This window comes from Strix uralensis, chromosome 25, assembly GCF_047716275.1.
Source record: "Strix uralensis isolate ZFMK-TIS-50842 chromosome 25, bStrUra1, whole genome shotgun sequence".
NCBI lineage: Eukaryota > Metazoa > Chordata > Aves > Strigiformes > Strigidae > Strix > Strix uralensis.
In genome coordinates this window covers 5,116,496-5,137,776 of record NC_133996.1, presented here as the reverse complement: position 1 = coordinate 5,137,776, position 21,281 = coordinate 5,116,496, and the positions used below count along the sequence as shown (strand labels likewise).

At 38.9% G+C, this 21,281-nt stretch overlaps 1 protein-coding gene across 1 annotated transcript in view; it reads left to right on the top strand.

The window, feature by feature from the left end:
• Positions 1 to 17,491, top strand: part of CLIC4 (chloride intracellular channel 4) — a 33,060-nt gene extending 15,569 nt beyond the window's left edge. The window contains exons 2-6 of the mRNA XM_074894180.1: positions 3,668 to 3,777; positions 9,454 to 9,579; positions 10,938 to 11,044; positions 12,253 to 12,434; positions 13,247 to 17,491. Of these exons, the coding sequence (XP_074750281.1) occupies positions 3,668 to 3,777; positions 9,454 to 9,579; positions 10,938 to 11,044; positions 12,253 to 12,434; positions 13,247 to 13,411 (690 nt within the window). The 3' untranslated portion in view covers positions 13,412 to 17,491. The remainder of the gene's footprint in view (positions 1 to 3,667; positions 3,778 to 9,453; positions 9,580 to 10,937; positions 11,045 to 12,252; positions 12,435 to 13,246) is intronic.
• Positions 17,492 to 21,281: the final 3,790 nt, after the last annotated feature.

Sequence of the window (21,281 nt, the reverse complement as noted above, 5' to 3'; positions counted from 1 at the left end):
TTGACAGGTAGCAAAATCTGGGCAGTCAAAGACTCGGTTGATGTTCTGACTAACTCCCGAGTTCAGGAAAAGCCCTGAAGTTTTGTAATAACAAATTGTCATATTTGGTTCCGTCTGCAAAAAGAGTTTATTTTGTGCATAGGGTAACCATTTTGCTTTTTCATTTGCTGCTATCACCAGAAGTATTTTAGTTCTTGGCTTCTGAGTAACTTCTTACTTTCTATATCTGGTGATGGATTGTAAATCTTTAAAGCTCTTAGCCCTCTGCAATCAGTCTTTCAAAGTCATGTTTTGCAACTTGCAAATTGACAAAGTGACTTGTAAAAACTAGTAATTTGCTTATTGTCCATTAGGATGCTATTCATGCATTTTTCCAATATTGGTTTGAAATTAGGGGAGCTGGTTAGTGCTTATTTAACTTAATAATCTCCTTGGGAAATACTTCAGTTACACTTGTTGATGTTGCAGTACTGTAGCTAAGCCTGTGGACTTCATTTGGTGCTGAGGATCAGCTGTACGTTGATGGCAGGCAGCTCCATCCCAGTGGTTCTTCCTGTGGTTACATGCCTTTATTTTTGCTTTTTAAAGATTTCCTTAGTCTGTATCAGATGAGATCTCTGGCAATGTATGTCATATTGTACCAGCTCTGGTCTCTGGTTTTGAGGTCAGAAGTGCTAAATAAAAGCTGAAGAGTGAGTAGAGCTAATCCTGACTAGGTCATGTACCGGCTCCTGTAAGTGCAGCTCGTGGGAGCAAAACAGGCTGAAGACCCACTGAGTGTGGCAGCGGGTGGCAGATCAGAGTCGCTTGAGAACAGCAAGTGTGAACAGTGCCTGTGAGGTGCCTCGAGGTATGGCTTTATGCTCTTGGGGTAAATTTGCTTTGGTAAATGCCCAAATCCCTTCTTTTACTTACAGTAAATGTGTGGTAGTTTTTCCATCAGAAGAAACAACATAAAGCTTGATTGGATGGGGGCGTGCACGCCTGTTACTGCAGCATAACTCATGTGCTTTGGTTTAAGTGGCATTACTGAAGTTGTCATAAAACTTGAAGCCTGAGGTCAGTTCTGAGTTAAAGAATTGTACTGCCCAGACTAATTCACACTTTGAAGCAGAAATAAAATATGTATTTTCATTAGATGGGATGAAGTATTGTCTTTTTCAGTATCATTTTTCAAAGGTAGATAAGATTTTGCATGTGGGGGAAAAAAAAAAAAGGTAGATGAGTATAAAAATAAAAATCTACATTGGCATAATTTACCTGCAGGCAATGTCTGTTCCAGTGTAAACACAGTAATGTAACTATACTGGAAAATTCTGCAATATATAGTGCTGTCTGGAGGGATGGCACTGCAGTTAAATATTAACATCCATGAAAGTATACAGCTGTTGGAAATATAGAGTGAAGTATTTCTTCATGTAAGCAGCTTGGGAGGTAGGAACACATTAATCCATATAGTATCTAGAATCCTTACAGCAGTTATATGCACAATAGAATACTGTGGATTGAGCTAGTATAAAGCAGAATGCCCAGAGGAACCAAACGGACTCTGTTTTATTCTTTTTGTAGATGATTTTAGAATTTAGTTCCTGAACACTGAGAAACCGCGAGCCAGTTCTTAAGACAATCTAGTATCATTAATCTGCTGCAAGTTTTACTTTCTCAAGATAAAGGAGATGATTTGTAATTTATGGCAGAAAGACAACTTCTTTTTTCTTTCAAATCTTCATTAATGACACTAATAAAGGTTTGAAGAAAAATGGCTCTCTATATTCTCCACAACAAAGTATTCGGAAGGATAGTCAGCTCTGACAGGAGGGATGCTTGTAGAAACGAGACCATAAGCTCAAAGCAACATAAAGCAGTTTATGAATCCTCATGTCCTGGTATTTATTGACAAGTATTAAAGGAATCTCAGCCTTATCTGCAAAGGCACCACGAGTTTTTAAAAAATAAAATAGCTCTCTGAATTTAAGACAGTTTCATGGGAAAACTTTCTATTTTCCTGACTGAAAATCTTGCTGCCAGAAAATCCTATTGCTACTCTTCTTAATTTGCAAAGTCTTTCTTCATTCTCCCCGCCGTGGCCCCCACTCAGTGCATGGCTGGGAACTGCAGAGAACTGAAGAAGCAGCAGTTCCTTTGCCTGAGTGTCTAAACCTTTCTGTAGTTAGTTCTGGTCCTAAAGCTTAGTTCTCTTGCGATGATAACTTTTTACTGGCTTCTCTTCCCTCTTTCCCAGCCCCTCTCACCCCCTCTTTTTTAAAATGCTGGATCTCTGCCAGTCAGTGCTCAGGCGTTGTGTTCAACCCTTCCACTTGTGTAGCTCTGCTTGTAAATACCCTGTGCTCAGTGAACATCATTGTCTTCTCTCATTTCTCTGAGGGGTACAGCCAGCATATTCTACAGTATGTTAAAAATGGCCTAGGGAACAGTAATGATGAACAAATTAGCCAGGTTTTGAGAATTGTACTGATGAAAATTATTCTTGGAAGTACTCTAATAATAACAAGCAAAATGCTTTAAAACTCGTCTGATGTAAAGTATGTGTTAAGATAATCTGACATATATGGCTGTTTTAACTACTTGAACCAGTTTTCTTTTCAGAGGATTGAATTTTATAACAAGACTCAAGGTTTCCCATGTCTAATTCTAGCCCACTAAAAACTAAAGTTTTCCAACTCAGCAATACATACTTCATTGTTAGAGCAATCATGAGATGCATGCCATCACTGGGTGCCCTGGAGTGGTTTACTGTTGCTATGTAATGGACCTTTGTTGTGGTAGGACAAAGACTTATTGATAAATTGCCTATAAAAAGTGGCTTTGGAATATTATTTTATTGTCAGTGAAGTCTCTATGTACTTACAGTTATGTCTTTCCTTACAACACCTGCAATGCAATAAAGATTCATAGTTCCTGGTTGCAGTTGGCTTGCTGTAGCACTACACAATGAGAGATATAAGCAATAAACTGGAAGATGACTACAATTAATTAGCTATGCCTTGTAGAAGAAGGAAAAAAGAATAATAAAGAACAAAGAACTATATTAATGTTGGAGAACTGCCATCAAAAAGGTGTGGCTGCTCAGATGAATAGGATTAGCTGCCCTTTCTTGACTGTTAAGAGCAGTTGGATCAGCTTCAGTGTGAAAGATAACTTATTTTGTTGTCTGAAATCTTGTTTTGATAGATTTTATGAGCAGCTGTTAGAGGGTTAGTTGACTTCATAAATGTGCAGATTTCACTGTAATAAAATCATTGTCATGTCTGCAGCAACAAAAATCAATAGAAGGTGCAAATATTTAAAAAAACAAAAAGAAACAAAATGATGCAGAAGTCCATGCATACCTGCCCAGTATATGAAGCGTATTTCATTATCCGGAAGATGCTCATCTTTGTGCATTGTATGTAGATACCTTCAGGACATCTGGTCCAGGTGTGTCAGCTGGACTTTAAGAGCAAAGGAGTGTTCCTACAAGATGATACTGAGCTTGACTGTGGGCTTGTTAGGTTTGGGAAAGAGTTAGTGGGGTGAAGACTGTACAGGCAATAAAGCCCGTGATTTGTTACTGAGTCTGCCTTTATTTAAAGATCTTTCAGTAATTGTGAGCATGTGTTGATGGCACAGTCCTACCTTCTAATTAATGATTTGTTCTCTTCTGCAGGCTGGCAGCGATGGTGAAAGCATAGGAAACTGTCCTTTTTCTCAGAGGCTGTTCATGATTCTTTGGCTGAAGGGAGTTGTGTTTAGTGTCACAACAGTTGACCTGAAGAGGTAAGAAATACTCAGTTTATCTGACAAAGAGGTACAGTATGCTTGGTGTAACAAATGTTTGTCTGGGGCTTCTAGATCTTGCATGGCTTGGTTTCTGAAATTAAAAAGAAAAACTGTCCTGAAACACAAAGAGGCAACCTTGATGTAAACGGTGCATTCATTGATGGTTATTTGTAAGTATCTTCAACCATAAAGAATGGGTCTGATAAATTCTCTTGAATTTGTTAAATGATGCTCTTCTCCTGTAAAACTAATAGCTGACATGAAGTCTCATAACTGAATACTGAACCTTGCTAACTTCACATCAAGATCCCACAAGTGAAGACTGCTGGATGGGTATTTCAGATCAACCAATCTTTGATGAAATCTCCAACACTTATTGGATAACTGTCACAAATAATGTGCAGCCTACTCCTCTTTTTAAAGATTTTTGAGGTAGTATTGCTTATTATGCAATAAGAATAAAACCAATGTGAAAATATCTGTCTATGAGGTAAATCCGAGTGAAATGGATAGGAATAAAATGTAAAATATTCTGCCTTTGTATAGCCAGGTACGTAATGACGCTGTGTGTCACCTAACTTGCAATTTCTCAATCTATGAAATTAATATCTTAGTGGCTAAGAAGGGTGAGATGTGAATCCAGGAGTCTTTTCCTAAGGTTGGCTGCACTTTTATTAGAAGTGGTAATGCTAAATTCAGCAGAGGCCTTGTGTTTGTTTTTGGTGTGAAGTAATGTTTTCACAGCACTAATGTAATGTAATGTTAGTCACTGAACTCTCTGGAGAGAGGAGACTGCCAGTGCTTACAAACCTTATTTTCAGAAATAAAGCCAATAGAAATATAGTGTTCTCCAATGAATCAAGTGTAAAACATAAGAAAGAAATCACCCTGCTCAACTTAACCTCTTCATGTAATTTTTTTGAAGGAGGTGACTTGTTTTAATTTTTAAAAATCACTGAAGTTGCTGCTTCAGAGCTGGCAACTAGTGTTAAATATTTCCATGTGTAGTAAGGCTGAGGCAGACCACTCAGAGTGGGAGAAAGCAGCTTTTGTCAACTCTGGGTGCATTTGTAGCAGCTCAGAGATCTTCTCTGGCCAGTGTGGGATTACTCTGCAAATAGAATTGTTGCTGCCAGCACACATAAACCAAATATATCATATCTTCCATTTAGCGCTGCATGTGGTTTGTGGAAACCTCAGGAGCAGGACTTGTGTTCATGTACTGTTTGTAGTTTTGGACTTCCTTTACTTTTAACGATGGTGTTATTTAACCTATTGTAGTTATGGGGGCGGGGGTGAGAAGAAGGTTGAAAGAGACATTTTATACTTGGAAGCATTCTTACTGCTGAACCAGTCTGAGAGATATCGTTAAAATGCCAAAGGTGCCTGATGAATTGCCTTTATTTGTGTCCTTTTGGCAACTTTGAGTTAATTGGATGGGGGAGTGGGATGTAAGACTTAACTTTTAGAATATAAATTAGTTGCAGATGTTTAAACTTGTCCTTTCTTTACAGAAGGAGAGCTTTCTTTCAGTTTTTTTATATTGGGAAGGGGAAAACACAAAATAAGTGCAAAATTTAAAAACTGCACAGGAATAGGTCAAATGAACTCTACTTTTTTTGTTGTACACTGAATGTATTTTCTGGTGAAGGGAGAAAAGGACCACTGAAGCTAGTTCAGATTTGAATCGGTGTTGATACAAACTTAATTCCTTTTAGGCTTTATTTAAAGCTTCATAAATACAAATATAACATTCTGCGTTGTCTAATACATAGTCGTGTAGCTTGCAGAATATCAAATTCAGCTAACTGCTCAAGTGGAAATGTTTTACACCAGATGGTGTTTTTTTCCGTTAGCATTACCAGAATGATAATAGGTGCTAGATGTTGCCTTAATACTTCTAATACTGTCACAAGAAACTGCTTTTACATTATTCAGGCTGATTACCCTCTCTTCTTTTTGTTCCTGTTAAAGGCACAAAGTTGTTGAAGAGCTGGGTAGTAATGGTTTTAAGCATCTGAATTTATTTTGCTAGCCAAAAAAAGAAAAAAGGGTTTACATGCAAACCATGCTTCTGCCTCATAGCGTAATTTCTGCACAACAGTAAAGCAAGCTCTGTCTGTTTGTGAGGCTTAAAAGGTCGTGGTTGGGTACAAAAGTTCACAAGTAATTTGGGACACAGGAAAAACTGAGTCTGCTTTGACTGATTCTGTGGCGTGTAGTTTTCCCTTTCATGATTGCATTGGACATCATACTGTGCTAACAAAAGAACATTTTGCAGTTCTCAGTTCTACTCTTAAGACAAAAATATGCACATAGGCAAACGAAGGGGGACATACCGCCCTTTCAAAGAAATCATGCATTTCTTGCTTCTGTTCAGTCAGACAGAGGCTTTATTCTTTCCCTTTTCAGAAGCAGCATTTCAGTGCTCAGAGATTTGACTTGTTCTGGTGACTAGAGCAGAGTTGCAGTACATGAACCGTTTGTTGGGCTTGTAACAATATTCAGGGCCAGCTTGCATTCAGTTAAGTTTTGAAATCCTATTTTAAACATCTTGATGGTGTGGTTTTACAATTATGTTGACAGACAAAGATTAAATAAAGAGATTAGTAAATATTAAAGACTGCCCAGAGGTGAATGCAACTTCAGCAGTGTAATATGCTGCTTAGGAACTGGAGACAGGGTTTTTTTATTGCTGGTATTTTTTTTTTTTCCACGTTACTCTTCAGACACTCATTGCAGTACTTCTGTAATTTATAAATCACTGTTGAGCATATTACATTTGGGGGTTGGCTTTTTTCTGATCTTCAAGAAATTATTTGAATGCTAATTGCTATTCTGGTTTGTGGCAAAACCATGAAATATTAATACCTTAACTCTGGTGTCAGAGAGCCTGCCCACTTTATTAGCTAGTGATAGCCAGATATTTAAATATGTGGCCCTACCTCCAAATACTCAGGTAAACTTTGGGGCAGGTACTAGCTATCATGGAATTGTTTTGAGTGGTTACAGAAGTTTTTTGTGTGTTGTTTTTGGGTTTTTTTTTAAAAGTTGTCCAGCTTTATCTCAGAAATAAACTTCACTATAATATTTTTAATTGCCTTCTTGTTTGGCTATTAAGGGAAGCTGTACTCTTAGCCTGCTAAGGATATTCCTGTGTACTCATGGTGCTCTAAAGCCTGTGGCTTGTATGTGGTAAACCAGGGTTTGTTTATGATCTACTGGCAAGGGTAGTAAACTGGAAGTCAAACCCTGTATTATGTTTGGGCTTTGACTGTGGGATGTTAATCTCTGCTTTCTTTTTCTTGAAAGATACAGGTGGTCTGACTGGAGTGGCAAGAGGGGTTAATAAAATGCTCTGGGATCCTTGAGATGCACTCTGACTCTTTGGAAAACTTTTTTGGTTAGTTCATTAGATTAGTCTGTGTCTGAAACAAAATCTTTCCTTTGATAGTATTACTGCAAATCCGGTGGTCTTGCCTGTGTTTGTTTATAAAATAACATTCCTTTTGAGGAATTTTATCTAGCCAACATGCGAAGTTGGAAGTGAGCCACAATGACTTCCTGTAATTGTTGTGCGTTACAAAGCTGTATTTAAATGAAGTGTTAAGCTACTTACAGCATTAACTGATGACAGACTTTAAATCCTAAAAGTGAGAGGGCGATGGCAACTCCTAGTGAGAAATAACTTCTTGGAAGCTTAAAAATTGAAAATGGTTACATTCTTCTACTAACAAGACTTGTGTCACCTGGCTAAGACCAGGGTGTTTAATCTTCTTAAGTATGAAAATCAGTTTTCTCATTGAGTTTTACATATAGTGTCAAGTGCTTGTATCTGTTGTAAGTACACTTTGGCACTATATACTGTAGCTGTTTGCCCTGCTTAAAAGGTGTTCAGCGGTGGGCAGGACATGGAATTCTGGCAGCAGTTCTTAATTTGTAAGAAATGGAAAGCAACATTTTTTACAGGATAAACTTGTAAACTGTGCTTAGTTTACAGAGTCTGAGTGCTATCCCTGAAAACCCTGCTTTCTCATGCTACCCTGAGTGACCATGTTTGTGTATGTTACTAATCTAGTTTTCCTGTCCAGTACAGTCAGGAGGCTTCTTGAACTGTAGATCCAAATCCAGTTCCTGGATGCCTGGTGCTACCTCAGAAATGTGTTGTACAAAGCACAAGCGCAGTTCAAGGGTTACAGTCTAGTTTGGCTTTGTTCAAACAGTAACAAAGGGGCAACTTTATCCTGGCAAACCTTCTGCTGGATTGGGTATTGTTTGTTGTTCCTCATCCAGCATAACCCTAGCAAAAGGTGGTGGTCATCCTGTAGCGTGTGCTCCAGTCAACGTGACAGAAACGTAATTGTACAGTCGCGCCTCATCTGGACTGTGTGTACTGTTGGATGTTAGTACACAGGGATGGTGTGAGGAACCAGGAATTGCAGACTGTCCTCCAAAATGTGGAGAGGTTCTTCAAGAAGTCGGTTAGACTGCGTCCTGAGCAGTCATCCTGGACTGGAGTCAATAGCTTCATCAGAGGGAAGTTTTAAGTGCTGCTACTGAAGAAGTGCCAAGCAGCACTGTAATTTTATTTCTGCTTTGCACTGAGACAGTTGCACTAGCATGGGACTAACTAACGCCAGGATGATTTACTGGGGAAGAATTGGCTGCAGCTTTTTAGATGATGCTTTGGATTTAATAGCTTGTAATGGATCCACATCTCATTATTGACTTCAACTTTGCCTCTGAATCTGCTGACGCGGCAGATGTGAGAGCTTTACGTTAAAGAGTAAGTTGGGCATTGGGGGTGAATGAGTAGGTAGGTACATGTGTGCAGCTGACGTACTGGCTTCTAAATAAATGCCTGCAGTGTTGTTCCTTGTCACTACAGCATCGAGGCACAACTAGAGGAGAGAGAAGCTAATTGCTTATAAAATAGACTGGCTTAGCTTGATACGGATTAGTGTGAAAGGAGCTGGAGTGAACAGCAAGAAGTATCGCCAAAACTGACTTCAGATTTAGAAATGTCTGAGTATTTTGGCTTGATGCTGTTTCTCTTGTGTCTAGCCATGCTAATGTCAGGGTTTCTCCTCCTTTTGCCCAAGTATGCTGCTCCTATTTGTAAATAGTTTTTTCACTGGAGGAAGCTTTAAGCATGTTTTTTAAACATGGTGTTTAAGCATCTGTCAGCTTGTCTAGAACCAGATTCTGTGTGCACATAACAAATGGTTTATGCATACTGCTCTATACCAGACTTGCCTATTTCCAGAGAAGCTCTGTGTAAAGGAGGAGGATTATCACTGATAGCAGATTACGCTATATATAAACTGTGTACTGCAGATCTTGGGGAGGAGAGAGTGTGTTTGTGTGTGTGGGGGGTGCGTGTGTGTGTATATATATCCCCCCTGCTAGTCAACATTGATTTGACTTGAGAAAAAACATTGCCAGAGTTAGGAGGAAGCAGTTGTCTCTATTTGAAATTAATTGTTAACCAGTATATATTCAAAATGCTAATCAAGCTGTAAACTCACTTTTTAAGAAGCAGACTGGTGTGATATCTTTTTAAAACCGCAGGGATGTGTAAACCTCAGGCAGTGCTTTGGTGGTTGCAGCGGTGGAAGCTAGGGACATAGATGACCCACACTTACTTTTGTATTGGTTTGTATTTCACCCTAGAAAACCAGCAGACCTTCAAAATTTGGCTCCAGGCACTCATCCACCCTTCATAACTTACAATGGTGAAGTGAAAACAGATGTGAATAAGATTGAAGAGTTCCTGGAAGATGTTTTGGCTCCACCCAAGTAAGTGTTAAAATGATAATTTGTCACCTTAGATTAAACACAGCATTCTCAAAGGGGTTTTCTGCGCTAATTGAGATGTTCTTCAGCATCAATAAACTGAAGACAAGACACTGAAAATAGCTTGGAGTTCTTGCTTGTCATTCCTTTTCTCCCTCCAGCTCCCTCTAAAAACTGTTTTGCTTTTAAAGATTATTTTAAAATTGTTCCTTTGTAGAGTCCTATCATCCTCCCTGCAGTTTTCAAACCAAATGACCTTTCCTTTTGATGCCTGGGGCATGCTCTGATGATGTCTTAAATACTGTAAATGAATATGAGCCTGATATACAAAACTTAATTCTGACTCCGTAATAAACTATTGTGGGAATCTGTTTTAAGGAAATATGTGGTATCCTTTTAGAGACTTGTATTTACAGTCATTCTTCTAGAAGGTGTTATTTAAGTCTTCAAGAATTTGTCATTTCCTTGTTCTCACCAGGAATATCAGTTGTATTTAATGTTAAATTATTTTTTTTATTCCTTCCAGCTTTCTATAAGCAGAGGAACAGTTGGTAATTGTACAGAACCAGTGATTACTAAATACAACTTGGAAATAATTTTTTAAAAATTAATTCCTTCATACTAGGCATGATGATAAATCCTGGAGTATTTGGAAATTATGGTGGAAAATACTGAGCACTTCTAAAAATAATTAGATTACACAGCACAGGCGTGAGAAAAGTGTTCAAGCTTTCTCTAAACTGTTGGCTTTCTTCTCCCTCAGCTGGCAGGCAATGGCAAAATGCAGACACTGCCTTTAGCAGACTGAACTGTTTTGTCTTTGTAGTGTGGCAAGACTACTTTCTGGTTAAAAGATTTGGAGTCTATTATATTCTGGAACAGCTGATATTAATTTAAATGGGGGAAAAAAAAAAAAAAGATCTCCAGTGAACAGAGAACGGACAAGAGTATTTAATTTGTTACCTGTTTGACCCCTAACTATATTCTTGTTCACAGAACTGTGATCTGCCCCCTTGGCAGCACTGCTGTGCTAGAGCAAGGGAGCTTGCTCCTGTGACCCTGGGCTGCTTCAGACACTCTGTGCTTGAAACAAATGCCTGATTTCAGAAACCAGAAATATGCTTTGGTATTCCTCTGAAAAGTGATTCAAAAAGTGTTGGGTTTGAAAATCTTAACTTAAATAGAAGTGTGTGATATTACACTTAAGAAGCAAGTGCTCCGCATTAATCTGCAAATGAATAAATTGGTAAATGTATATGGTGTGGAATCCTTTTTTCAAAAGGGCTGTTCCGTGCTACCTAATATACGATGAGAATCATTCTGCTAAATGTGCTGTAGATCTACTCCTTTCTTCTTTTTAGGTACCTAAAACTTTCACCAAAGCATCCAGAATCAAACACTGCTGGAATGGATATATTTGCCAAATTTTCTGCATTTATCAAAAATTCTAGACCAGAAGCTAATGAAGGTAGGTAGCTTGAGGGCTGATAGCTGTGCGCACTGGTTTCATTGTCTTGTGATTTTCAGAGCGACTTTACTGTGAAGTGTCTCAATGACAAATGTTGAGGGACACTTGTGGGAGTCTCATGAGTTAAACCTGTGGTTTAGAGTTAATGGTCACAGACAAAGATTTCAAGACTTCCAACGAGAACTTCAACTAGATGGTGTTCAATCAAAATTTTAGCAGGATATGCATGTTTTGTAAATATCCCAGGCATTGAAATTTCCCTACGCAACAGTCACTCAAAACTCTTAAACTAAGTAGAAATGATTTTAACATCCAGAACCAAATTCCATGCAGGGTTTGTGTCATGCCCTCGTGGTTGAGTTTCCGCGCGTTTGCTGCGAGGCCTTTCCGCACGCTTGATCATTTGACCTTTCTGGGATTGAGGGCTCCCATTCAGAGTTCTGAGTTAAGGATTAAGACCTTTCCGTCCAGAGAGAACATAGTAGATGGGAGGAGAGAGATCAATAGGATAAAAAATGCACGATTAGATCTGTAAATAGTTTAGTACAAATCTTTTGTCCTCAGTGTACTTGGAAGGAGAACTTAAGTCAGGGAATCAGAATGCCTTTCTGCTGTTTCAAATAGAGATGCAAAATAGCTGTAAACAGCTGAGGAATAGTTTTCGATTTTGTGGGGTGTGCTGCCCTCTGCTGCTGTATGCATAAACCTCCTCGGTAGTCTGTTTAGTCGTGGCTGTAACTGAGCATGTGACATTAAACAGATTACATTTAAATGAATATAAACCCTAGCATAGCTTATTTCTAATTACTTTAAGCCAGTTAGGAATAGTCTTAAGAAACTGACATAAGCCACTTTTTAAACCAAAAATAAACACTTGTGGACAGTCTTAGAGTATTTTAAATTAATGCAACTCATGTATAAACCAGCTTTTAAATAACCTGCATCTGTGTGATATTTAAAGGGATTTTAGTTCAGTTTCAGTGTGGCTAGTGACCACAAAGGCAGCTCCAGCAGCAGTGTTGCCACAAAAATTGTACAAGGGTTAAAAATCCTTCAGTATACGGTCTGTTCTGGGTAGTACAGTGATGTGGATTTGGTTTTTCAGATTTGCTACTAATATCAATATTCTAAATAATAATTTGTTTTGAAATTTATGTGCTGTGGTTTGGCTTTCTTTTTTGTTCTTAAAACTGTTCCTTCCTGTGTAGCCTTAGAACGTGGCCTCTTGAAAACCCTTCAGAAACTGGACGAGTATCTGAACTCTCCTCTTCCTGATGAGATCGATGAAAATAGCATGGAGGATATAACAATTTCTACCCGCAAGTTTTTGGATGGCAATGAGATGACATTAGCAGACTGCAACCTGCTACCCAAACTACACATTGTCAAGGTAAATGCCTTGGATTATGTGGTAGTGAAGGACAAAATGCTTATGGGTTATGACATTCTGGAGTCCCAGCTAGTTTCAGCCCTTTGCAAGCTCCCATGTAAGTTTAACTACAGTATTAACAGCGCATGAAATTGCGTTAAGATTTGGGTAGTGCACAAGGGCTTTGGGGATAGAGCAGCCGAATTCAGTGGAGGTGTGAACCAGCAGACAAGTTGGGTGGCAGATAATAAAATGGCACAAGCCACAAGTCAAAAACCTGTTTTACTGCGCTGACCAGTGGTCACAGGAAGTTGCAATGCTTAAAAGGAGGAGGGTAGAAGAAGGAAGGTGAACATCACGTGACCAGTTAATATTTGAAGTGGATGTCTTCTCACATCTGTAGAGAAAACTGCTCTGTTAGCAACAAAGTAAATGACACAGTGTGAAAGGCAAGGATTGTATTTAAAAAAAAAAAAAAAAAGAAATCTAGAAAGAGGTAGCCTAGGATAACTGCAGGAGTAAAGATGTGCCTGTATAGTCGTGGCTTGATTTCTTTTCACTGTCTCCAATGATCTTTGTCAGGTTTGTACTGCAGATGGAGCCACAGATTAAGTTTCTGCCTGGGTGCAGAAGCACTTACTTTGGTGAGGACAGGGATGCAAACTGAGAGAGGCAGCACGCTGCCAGGTCCAGGCATATCCCCGAGGGGCAGCTTCTGCTGACTGTAGAAGAGACTGAGTGTTGGAAGGGTGGCTTAATGAGAGAGTGATGAGGAATGGAAAAGTGGTTTAAGTTGAAGGATATAAATTCATAATCTAATTCTTCTGTTTTAGGTGGTGGCCAAAAAATACCGCAACTTTGAGATTCCTAAGGAAATGACAGGGATTTGGAGATACCTGACGAATGCTTATAGCAGGGATGAATTCACCAATACCTGTCCTGGAGACAAAGAAATTGAAATAGCTTACAGCGACGTAGCCAAGAGACTCACTAAGTAAACGGCACTTGCAAAAGAGATGACTTCTTGCATATTCCGTAACAATGCTTCTAACAGACTGCTCTTTTCATATAAGATAGCAATTTTTTTTGCATGAACTTGCAGTTATTCAAAGTTATGGTGGATAGACCAGGTACAGTAATTACCTAAAGTTTGCAGACTTAATTATAGGCTTGTTTTTCCTTACCTCCTTTCACAGCAAGTTTGAATATCATTAATGCAGTTATGTTAATATTGCACTGGGGTAACTCTAGATCCTTCCATATGAAGGGTTATCTTGCCCCTACAACTTTTCTTTGCAAACATTTGGTCCCTGTCTACAAATTGGTTTGATACTGTCTCGCTATATGGTACAAGGAATATTTATGTATTTTGGAATTTATTGCTTTTCCAGAAGATCTATACACAATTGTCATATCTGTGACACACTGAACTGTACCTGCTCATCTATCCTATTTACATATAGAAGGGAACTTATTATCCAAAAGAGCCATTTGCAGCCTATTTGACAATGTTTTTAAAAATAATTTCTCTTGGATTTGAAATCACAGTAGTGGTTGAGAATGGACTCAAATGTGAAACTTGGATTTGAATGACCTCAGACATCAGGGAAGTTTGAATCTAGGCTTGAGCACTGTAGCAGGAAGCTCACAGTTCAGAGGTAGTATTTAGTTGTGTCTTCAAGAGCTCGATGAGATTAAAAAACCCACTTTAAAAAAAAAAAATTGGCAACCTACATTTGTCCCAAATTCTGAGTTGCAGCAAACAAATAATTGTCAGGATGCCCTTTACCATCATGAAACCAGAAGAATTGGATGCTTGCCGTCTGTTCACCTTAAAAATTGCAAGTGGCTTTCTTTTTGGTAGTTAAGAGCCTTTGTTTTGTATAGATCTTTCTGGTGATATTTACTTACAAAATCTGTGCTGTCATAAACAATGTACATGTAAACGTTAGTGTCCTAGTTGATAAATAGCTACTGTATATGGTGAATAGCAGTGCAATGATTAGTGATGCAAGACTGAACACTGATAGCCATTAAAGTGGGAGTCTTTCTGGGAACTTTTTTAAGCTATTTCTTTCCTGAAGAAAGCTAAAGTGACCTTTAAAGATAACGTTTGCCTTAAATTATAGTATGCATTTTTTCCTGAAAGGAGATCTATTAATTACTCTTGTAAAGAAATGGTGCATGAAATCCAGTCCTTTACATTGAATTTATCCTAATTGCTTGTCTGTGCACCTGGGCTGCAATTTTGCATAATCGTAATCATTGCACTACTATACATAATCTTTTTACAGCAACACTGAGGAATAGCACTACAATTTTTTTTAAAAGCAATTTTCAAATGTTTCTAAACCAGGGAATAGCTTTCTTGTTTAAAAATTAATGATTTTGATGCATGAAATAAACTGCTAGATTATTTTTAAAAGACCATCATAAACAACTCCAAAGAATGCTAGACTTATATGCCTATTTTTTTGTAAAGATACTTTTATATTTAACTGATTTTAGAAGCTGGAAAGTGCTATTCCTGGTAGGTTGTTCTTGGAATATTTAACATTCTGCAATAACATGGAAATGCTCACGTAAACACTTTTATACACTAATTTTTTTGGTAAGCACTGGCTTTATGAAACCAGCCTGACTTTTCTAAGCATCCTGCTTTTGCTACTTTATATACCCATGAAGTTAGTTTGACATAGAAGAGGTAGAGTACAAGATCCATATTTGTATACGTGGCTTGTGGTGCCTTGTCTTGCCTTCCTAGAGCTAGAATTCCAATATAAAGGCAGTTAGCAATCCTGTTACATGTCTTTTGAAGATGACCATAGATACACTTAGACCCTATTAGGATTTATTACAGGGGTGCTTAGGCACAGAAAGAAAATTCTGCAGAGCGACCTGGTTAGGAAAAACTTAACTGTAGCCTTTTAATAATTACTGTATTCTAATGTCACGTTCTCATCCTGAATAAAGTTTCTCAGCCATAATAATCTTCTGTAGGGTTCAGTCTTTGCTACAACGTGACATCTAGAAAAAGGAGTTACTTCCTTTTTTGTTAGATAACAACATTTTTAAGGACACGTAGGGTAAAAAAAAAAACCAACCCTTGTTGGTTTGGTGCTCTTTGCCATCATTTAGTTAACCTTGAAAAACAAAAATATAGGAACCAATGTGATTGTGGGCATATCTTTAAGTTTTTAACTCTACTTTAAAACCTAGATCAGGATGGTCCTTGGAAGTTGTCTGAGGTTGTAGTAATCAGCCTCACTCCTTTTAAAAGCAAATTAGCCATTGCGTGCACACTTTAGTACACCAGGCAATTTATGTGCATATGAGCATGAAAACTCTTTCATGCAGTTTTCTAGTGTGCGCGCTGCCTGCATATCAATGCACACAAATACTTAACTTGTTAAAATACCAGGCTTGTTGTCTTTTATAGATAATATATTCTCTTTACTTTTTAGGCAATCTTCAAACAATTGTAATACATTATATTTGGCATTAAGTATTTTAATGATTGTGTCTGAAAGCTTGTAAACAAAGTTAAAGCTCTTGCTGTAACTAATGTATTTCTTATCTCAGTACAATGGAGTATTGAGCGTCGGAGCCTTTCCCTTATAGGTGTAATTCAAATGAGGACCAGGTTAGCAATTTCTGAGGCGGTTACCGTAGGATAGCTGTTAACTGTCCTGTGTGAAAGGAGTTGGTATCTTTTAGGCTTCCTGTTGCACAGTTTTGTTGTGTTGTGGCAGAAGCTGGCCGGCCTCTTGCTGGCTTCAGCAGGGGCCAGGAATCTAATGGGGAGCGAGCGGCTTTCACCCCGGTAGGTGATCCCTTCAGAAGAGCAGAGCGGAGCTAGGGTGGTGTGTAAACGGCTTCGCGTCTGGTGTGGGTAGAGCACTTTCATCTGCCCCAATCACCAGCGCTACATTAATTAAAAAAGCCCTTTCATAACTATGTAAATTCTTGACTTCTGTCAACTTGTTTACAATCTGATCTTTAAATGCATTTTTAATTTCATCAAACAGCAATTAATCTACCCCCTGTTTAAATTTAAAATGATGCTTCTAGCCCCTTCTACAATTTAAAAACAGCAGTTACCCTTTCAAGTAGGCATTCCAGTTTGCAAGTTGGTTGCATGTATTAGCATGCTGAATAACTTTATTCTCAAGCTGAAATATGCTTAAATTCCCATTAAAACAGGTGACTTCTGTATTTCCTGAACATAAAGGGAAAATCCATCATCTTCACCCTGTTTTTTGTGTGGGAGAACAGATTATAGTATATGCATGATTTTTTTTTTTTTTCTTAAAAAAGCTTTCCTTCTTGAAGAGATTCCTTATGTGTAAGAGCTGCCTGTTGGACAAGAGGCATGTGAACTTCTGAAACAATTTCATGGACTCCAAAGCTTTTCTGTCCATCTACTGTTCACTGCCAGTCTGTGTAAGTGTCCCACACGGACAGTCCCAGCCATGTAGCTTGTATGTTTGCATTTTCCCATAAAATTGGTGTTTTTTCCGCAATGGGCATGTCTAAACTGATTGAGAGTTGCGTGCAGTTCCATGATAAGAAGAGAGATGTAATCAACTTTTTATGCTAAAGTAGCAAATTAGCATTTCGTATCAAAGGAACACAGACATGAATAAATTGAAGATGCTTGAGCCAAACCCACTGATGCCTATCTCAGTGTAGAACAAAAAGTGGCTAAGTATAGTCAACTTTTTTTTACTCTTTGCCACTCGGAGTACTATCTGAACACATCCAATTAATATTTTCAGAAGAAGGCTTTATCCCAAGTGAAAAATATTTAATCTGCCTCAGAACTTGTGCCGCCAACTATTACATTTTGTTTCTGGAGGGGGTGGGGGGGGTTGGAAGAATAGTGGAGTGGAATAGGATATCAAGACTCCCAAGACAGGACATCAAGAATTGGAGCATTGTTTGCAGAAATACTTGAAGAGTTGATACAATTTATTGTAGTTTGCTTATGTCTTTCACTCTCTGGAACATCTTTTACAGATATACCAGTATACTGCTGGCAGCTATTGTTAAAAATAAAATTATATTTTCACTACCAAGCAGATCTTTCTCTTATTTCTGAAGACTACAGTTCTTGCATGTGTAAGCTACGATTTGAATGTGGTGTGCTGAACTACAGAACAAAACTTTGTAGTAATCATATTTGCAATTTTGGGTCTTCTGTTTTTTCCTGTGGTGGTGTGATTTAAGGCAGAATCTGTGTTGTTTCTAACATTATAACTAGCAGTCGTGCCCCTTAACAAAATTAAGAACTTTCTTAAAACTGAGTTGAGAAGTAATGACTTCTCCTATAGAAATTACAAAGAGTGTTTTTTTTCAGATTTTAAGTGGAAACTCTTAAGAACATAAATTCTGGTAGCTTGTTTTTCTCTGGAATACTAGGTTTTCAGAGTTAAACTGTGAAAATTAATTAAAAAGACATCAAAAATTCTCATGTTTGGTTCAGCGTGTTTCCACCCAGATAATCCACTAAATAGCCATTTCAGGAGTTGAGACTGAACTGATCCCATCTACAGAATTCATGGCTTTCAGACTCAGTGCTCTTACTCTGAGTTTCAGCCGTGTTTCCTTACTGTCTTTTGCTTTCAAGTCTGTCTCAACTAGCCATGGTAAACACCATACACCCTTGCTTTTGTTATGAGTGTGTTAACTAGGTACTTGGTCTTTAGAGCAAAGACCACCAGCCACTAGTGGAAGTTTTCTTCAGAACTGCCTAAGCATTATCATGTCAATCTCCTGTCTGTCTGATGAGTGTTTGAGGTGTATCTGGGGTCTGATTTTTGTTTTTGAAAGGAAATTTGTGGAATCCAGAAGACATTCCTGGAGCCTGTAATCTGGGATGCCATCATCTGAGTTTGAGCATGTGCGGGAAAGTAAAAGACTTGCTTGTAGTAGTAGCAAATCCAACAATTAAACCCTGTGTAGGGTTACGTACTCGTATCCAAGGTTTGTGATCAGAGGTGGGTTTTGCAGTAAGATTTGCAGTTGCCTTGTTTGAGTTTGGTCACACACTTCCAAGAAATGGAACTGGGCAGACCAGAGGGTAATGTAGCACCCTCTTCGTGGGAAGAGCACACTGAAAGGGAATACTGTTGAGCTGCAGAGATGATGCTTGTCCTGCATGGCAAAGGCAACAGCCAGGCTATGCGATAAGTATTTTGTAGAATGATGATTTGCTGCAAGAGCTGCTTTTGACTAGCTAATAATTTTTACACTTTTCGCTAGATTTTGTTTTGACAGCTCAAGGGACTGCCCAGTCTGGTGTGGAAGGTTCCTTCTGGATGTCCTAGCAAGAAGCAGCTGGATTTCGGCTTCAGCGAAAGCTATGGAGCCCACTCCCAAACAGTTCCATGTAGCTGCTGACCATGAGCAATGGAAAGAATTTCAGAGCTTGAGGGAGCTAGGTGAGGCTGAATGTTTCATACTTGTTTCTGATCACTGCGTTTTCGCTGTTCTCGAGGACAGCTCTGATCCAAATTATTTTGAACTTGGCTTAAATCCAGGTTTCATAGCTCTGCCTTACCTCTCCAAAAATGGTGCCATGTCTAGAGATTTGTAATGAACTCCAGTGGTTTGGGATCTGGACCATCTAAACTGTGATAAGTAGTAATTTTGAAAGCAGCTAACATCTGTTCACCTCAGTTGTAAGGACTGAGAGCAGAGTGCAGTGTGAGAATTGCAGTGACTACTGGGAGGTGTGTCACCCTTCTCCTGTGTCCTGTCTACCCCCGCAACATCAACATGCTTTAGCTAGACCCCAGTTATATTTAAGTGATCGTTTTTTTTCTGTTTGTACTCCATCCTATTCCACCCGAGCCTAACAATGTACTGGAAATTGCTGTCAGTCTCTGGGACCAAGTCAAGGGGAAATCTAGTGATTTTGAGAGCTCATTCACCTTGAGATGTGTGTTTAATGGCACTGGTCTTGAAGTATTGGCACCTTGTTTGAAAATACTATTCCAGGTACTCATCAACTTATTTTTGTGATGTTTCATTAAGAAGTTCCTAAACATAAACTAGCATTTTGTTAGCATAGTTCCATATTTTACACAGGGTGTTGCACGCATTTCAGAAGATTGATCAGAATTGTCTTGGTTCATTCCTTTAGCAATTAGCATGCTCTATTGGAGCTCCAGTTTTCTTATTGCAAAGAGGCTAAAACATACTGTTTGCCAAAAGCTTCAGTTGTATTCATTGTGCTGTGGAAATTCCAGAAACAATTTCTAGTTACTTCTTCAACTCAGTTTTCTTATAAACGGTGGCAAAATACAGTAGCTAAAAGGCTGAGGAGACCCTGGAAGTATCTCTGTTGAGTTCTTGCTGGTGTAGGAATAAACCAATTTGTCAGAGGGTAGTCGAGATTTTGATGGAAGGAAAAAGAAACCTGGACAAACCTTTGTATTCAGTGGGATGGAAAAGGAACTCATTTGACGTGGTTGCCTGAAGGCTTTTGGACACTTGTTACAATGAAAGCTAAGTATGAGCTGAATGTCTAAACATTTTTGCTGTCTCTGAAAGTCTCCAGGAGAAAGGGTGGATGTAGTGACTCATTAATCAAGAGTATATTTAACTGTAGTGGTTTCCAAACGCTTCTCAGTGGATCGCAGATGGTCCAGGAGGCCAAGGAGAGCCTTTGATGGGCTTACATGAAGCAGGGGATAGTGTTAACAGGGTGAGTGGTCCACGAGAAGTTGACTGACATTTTAATCACAAACGTTTGGGAACTGCTGCTCGAGGGCTTTACTTTCTTCATCAGATTTGTTCTGCAAAAGCAATATTCAGCTTGAACTGATGAGTAGTTCACACCCAAATGCTTGGGTTTGTGGTGGTCTCCTGAAGTCAGTAGGCATAGTGGTGAGACTTAAAGCAGTTTAATATCTAATGAAAAAAATGCAGCAACACTGGCAATAACAAAGCTCTTTAGTCTGGGTTAGTATTTTTCCAAGACTGCCAAAAGCGTGTGGTGGCTGAGCAACTTGCGTTGTGATTGCAGTGTTCAAAAGTAACCAGAGATTGGGGGAGGTAAGTTAGTCAAGTGTCATGAGATAATTTCTGAAAAGTATTAACTTAAGGCAACTTAAAGAGCCTGGCTTTTAACTGTGTGTGAGAAATGAGAAGTCTGGAGGTAAGCAACCCATCTCCCTGCAGATCCTACTGCACTTGGTCTTGCTAAATTTCTGATGAGCTCTCAAAGCTGATGCTGGATGGTTTCCAGAGCTGGAAAAAGAGAACTCATGATTCTTTGACTCAAGAGAAGAACTGCTGTGTTCTTACCACTGGACAGAGAGATGAAAACAGTTGCTAAACAAAGATCAAACATGTGAACTTTATAAATAAACAAACAAAATTGATGCTAAGGGACGTCTCAACTCCTTTGCCTACGGCAAAGGGCTTGGCAGGACCTAGGAGAATGACTTTGTCAGTTTGCACATGGAATTTTTATTTTAAAGAGTCTGATTAAAGTGATACTGCTGCTCTTAATGAGTTTGAAGGTTATGCTGGTTAAAATGGCCACCTCTGTCCACGCATTGGTTGAATGCAGGGTAGAGGAGAGCGTATTTACGGTGCTGAGCTCTGGATGTAGAACATGTAGAAAATTTTAAGATGTGTGATTTAAAAAGCTGATTGTGAGACGCTACGGTTAATAGTAAAACACTTAAAGGCAGCAGGTTTGATAGTGTGCTGAAGAGGGAGCTTAGCTGTGAGAGGCACCTTCAAGGCAAAGCTTGGCGGTGGAGGGGCTCCTCTGATCTGATGTGCGTTTCAAGCCTCCAGTTCCAGTCCTTCCCATTAGGAAGACGGGACTGTGGGTCACAGAAATTGTTTTGC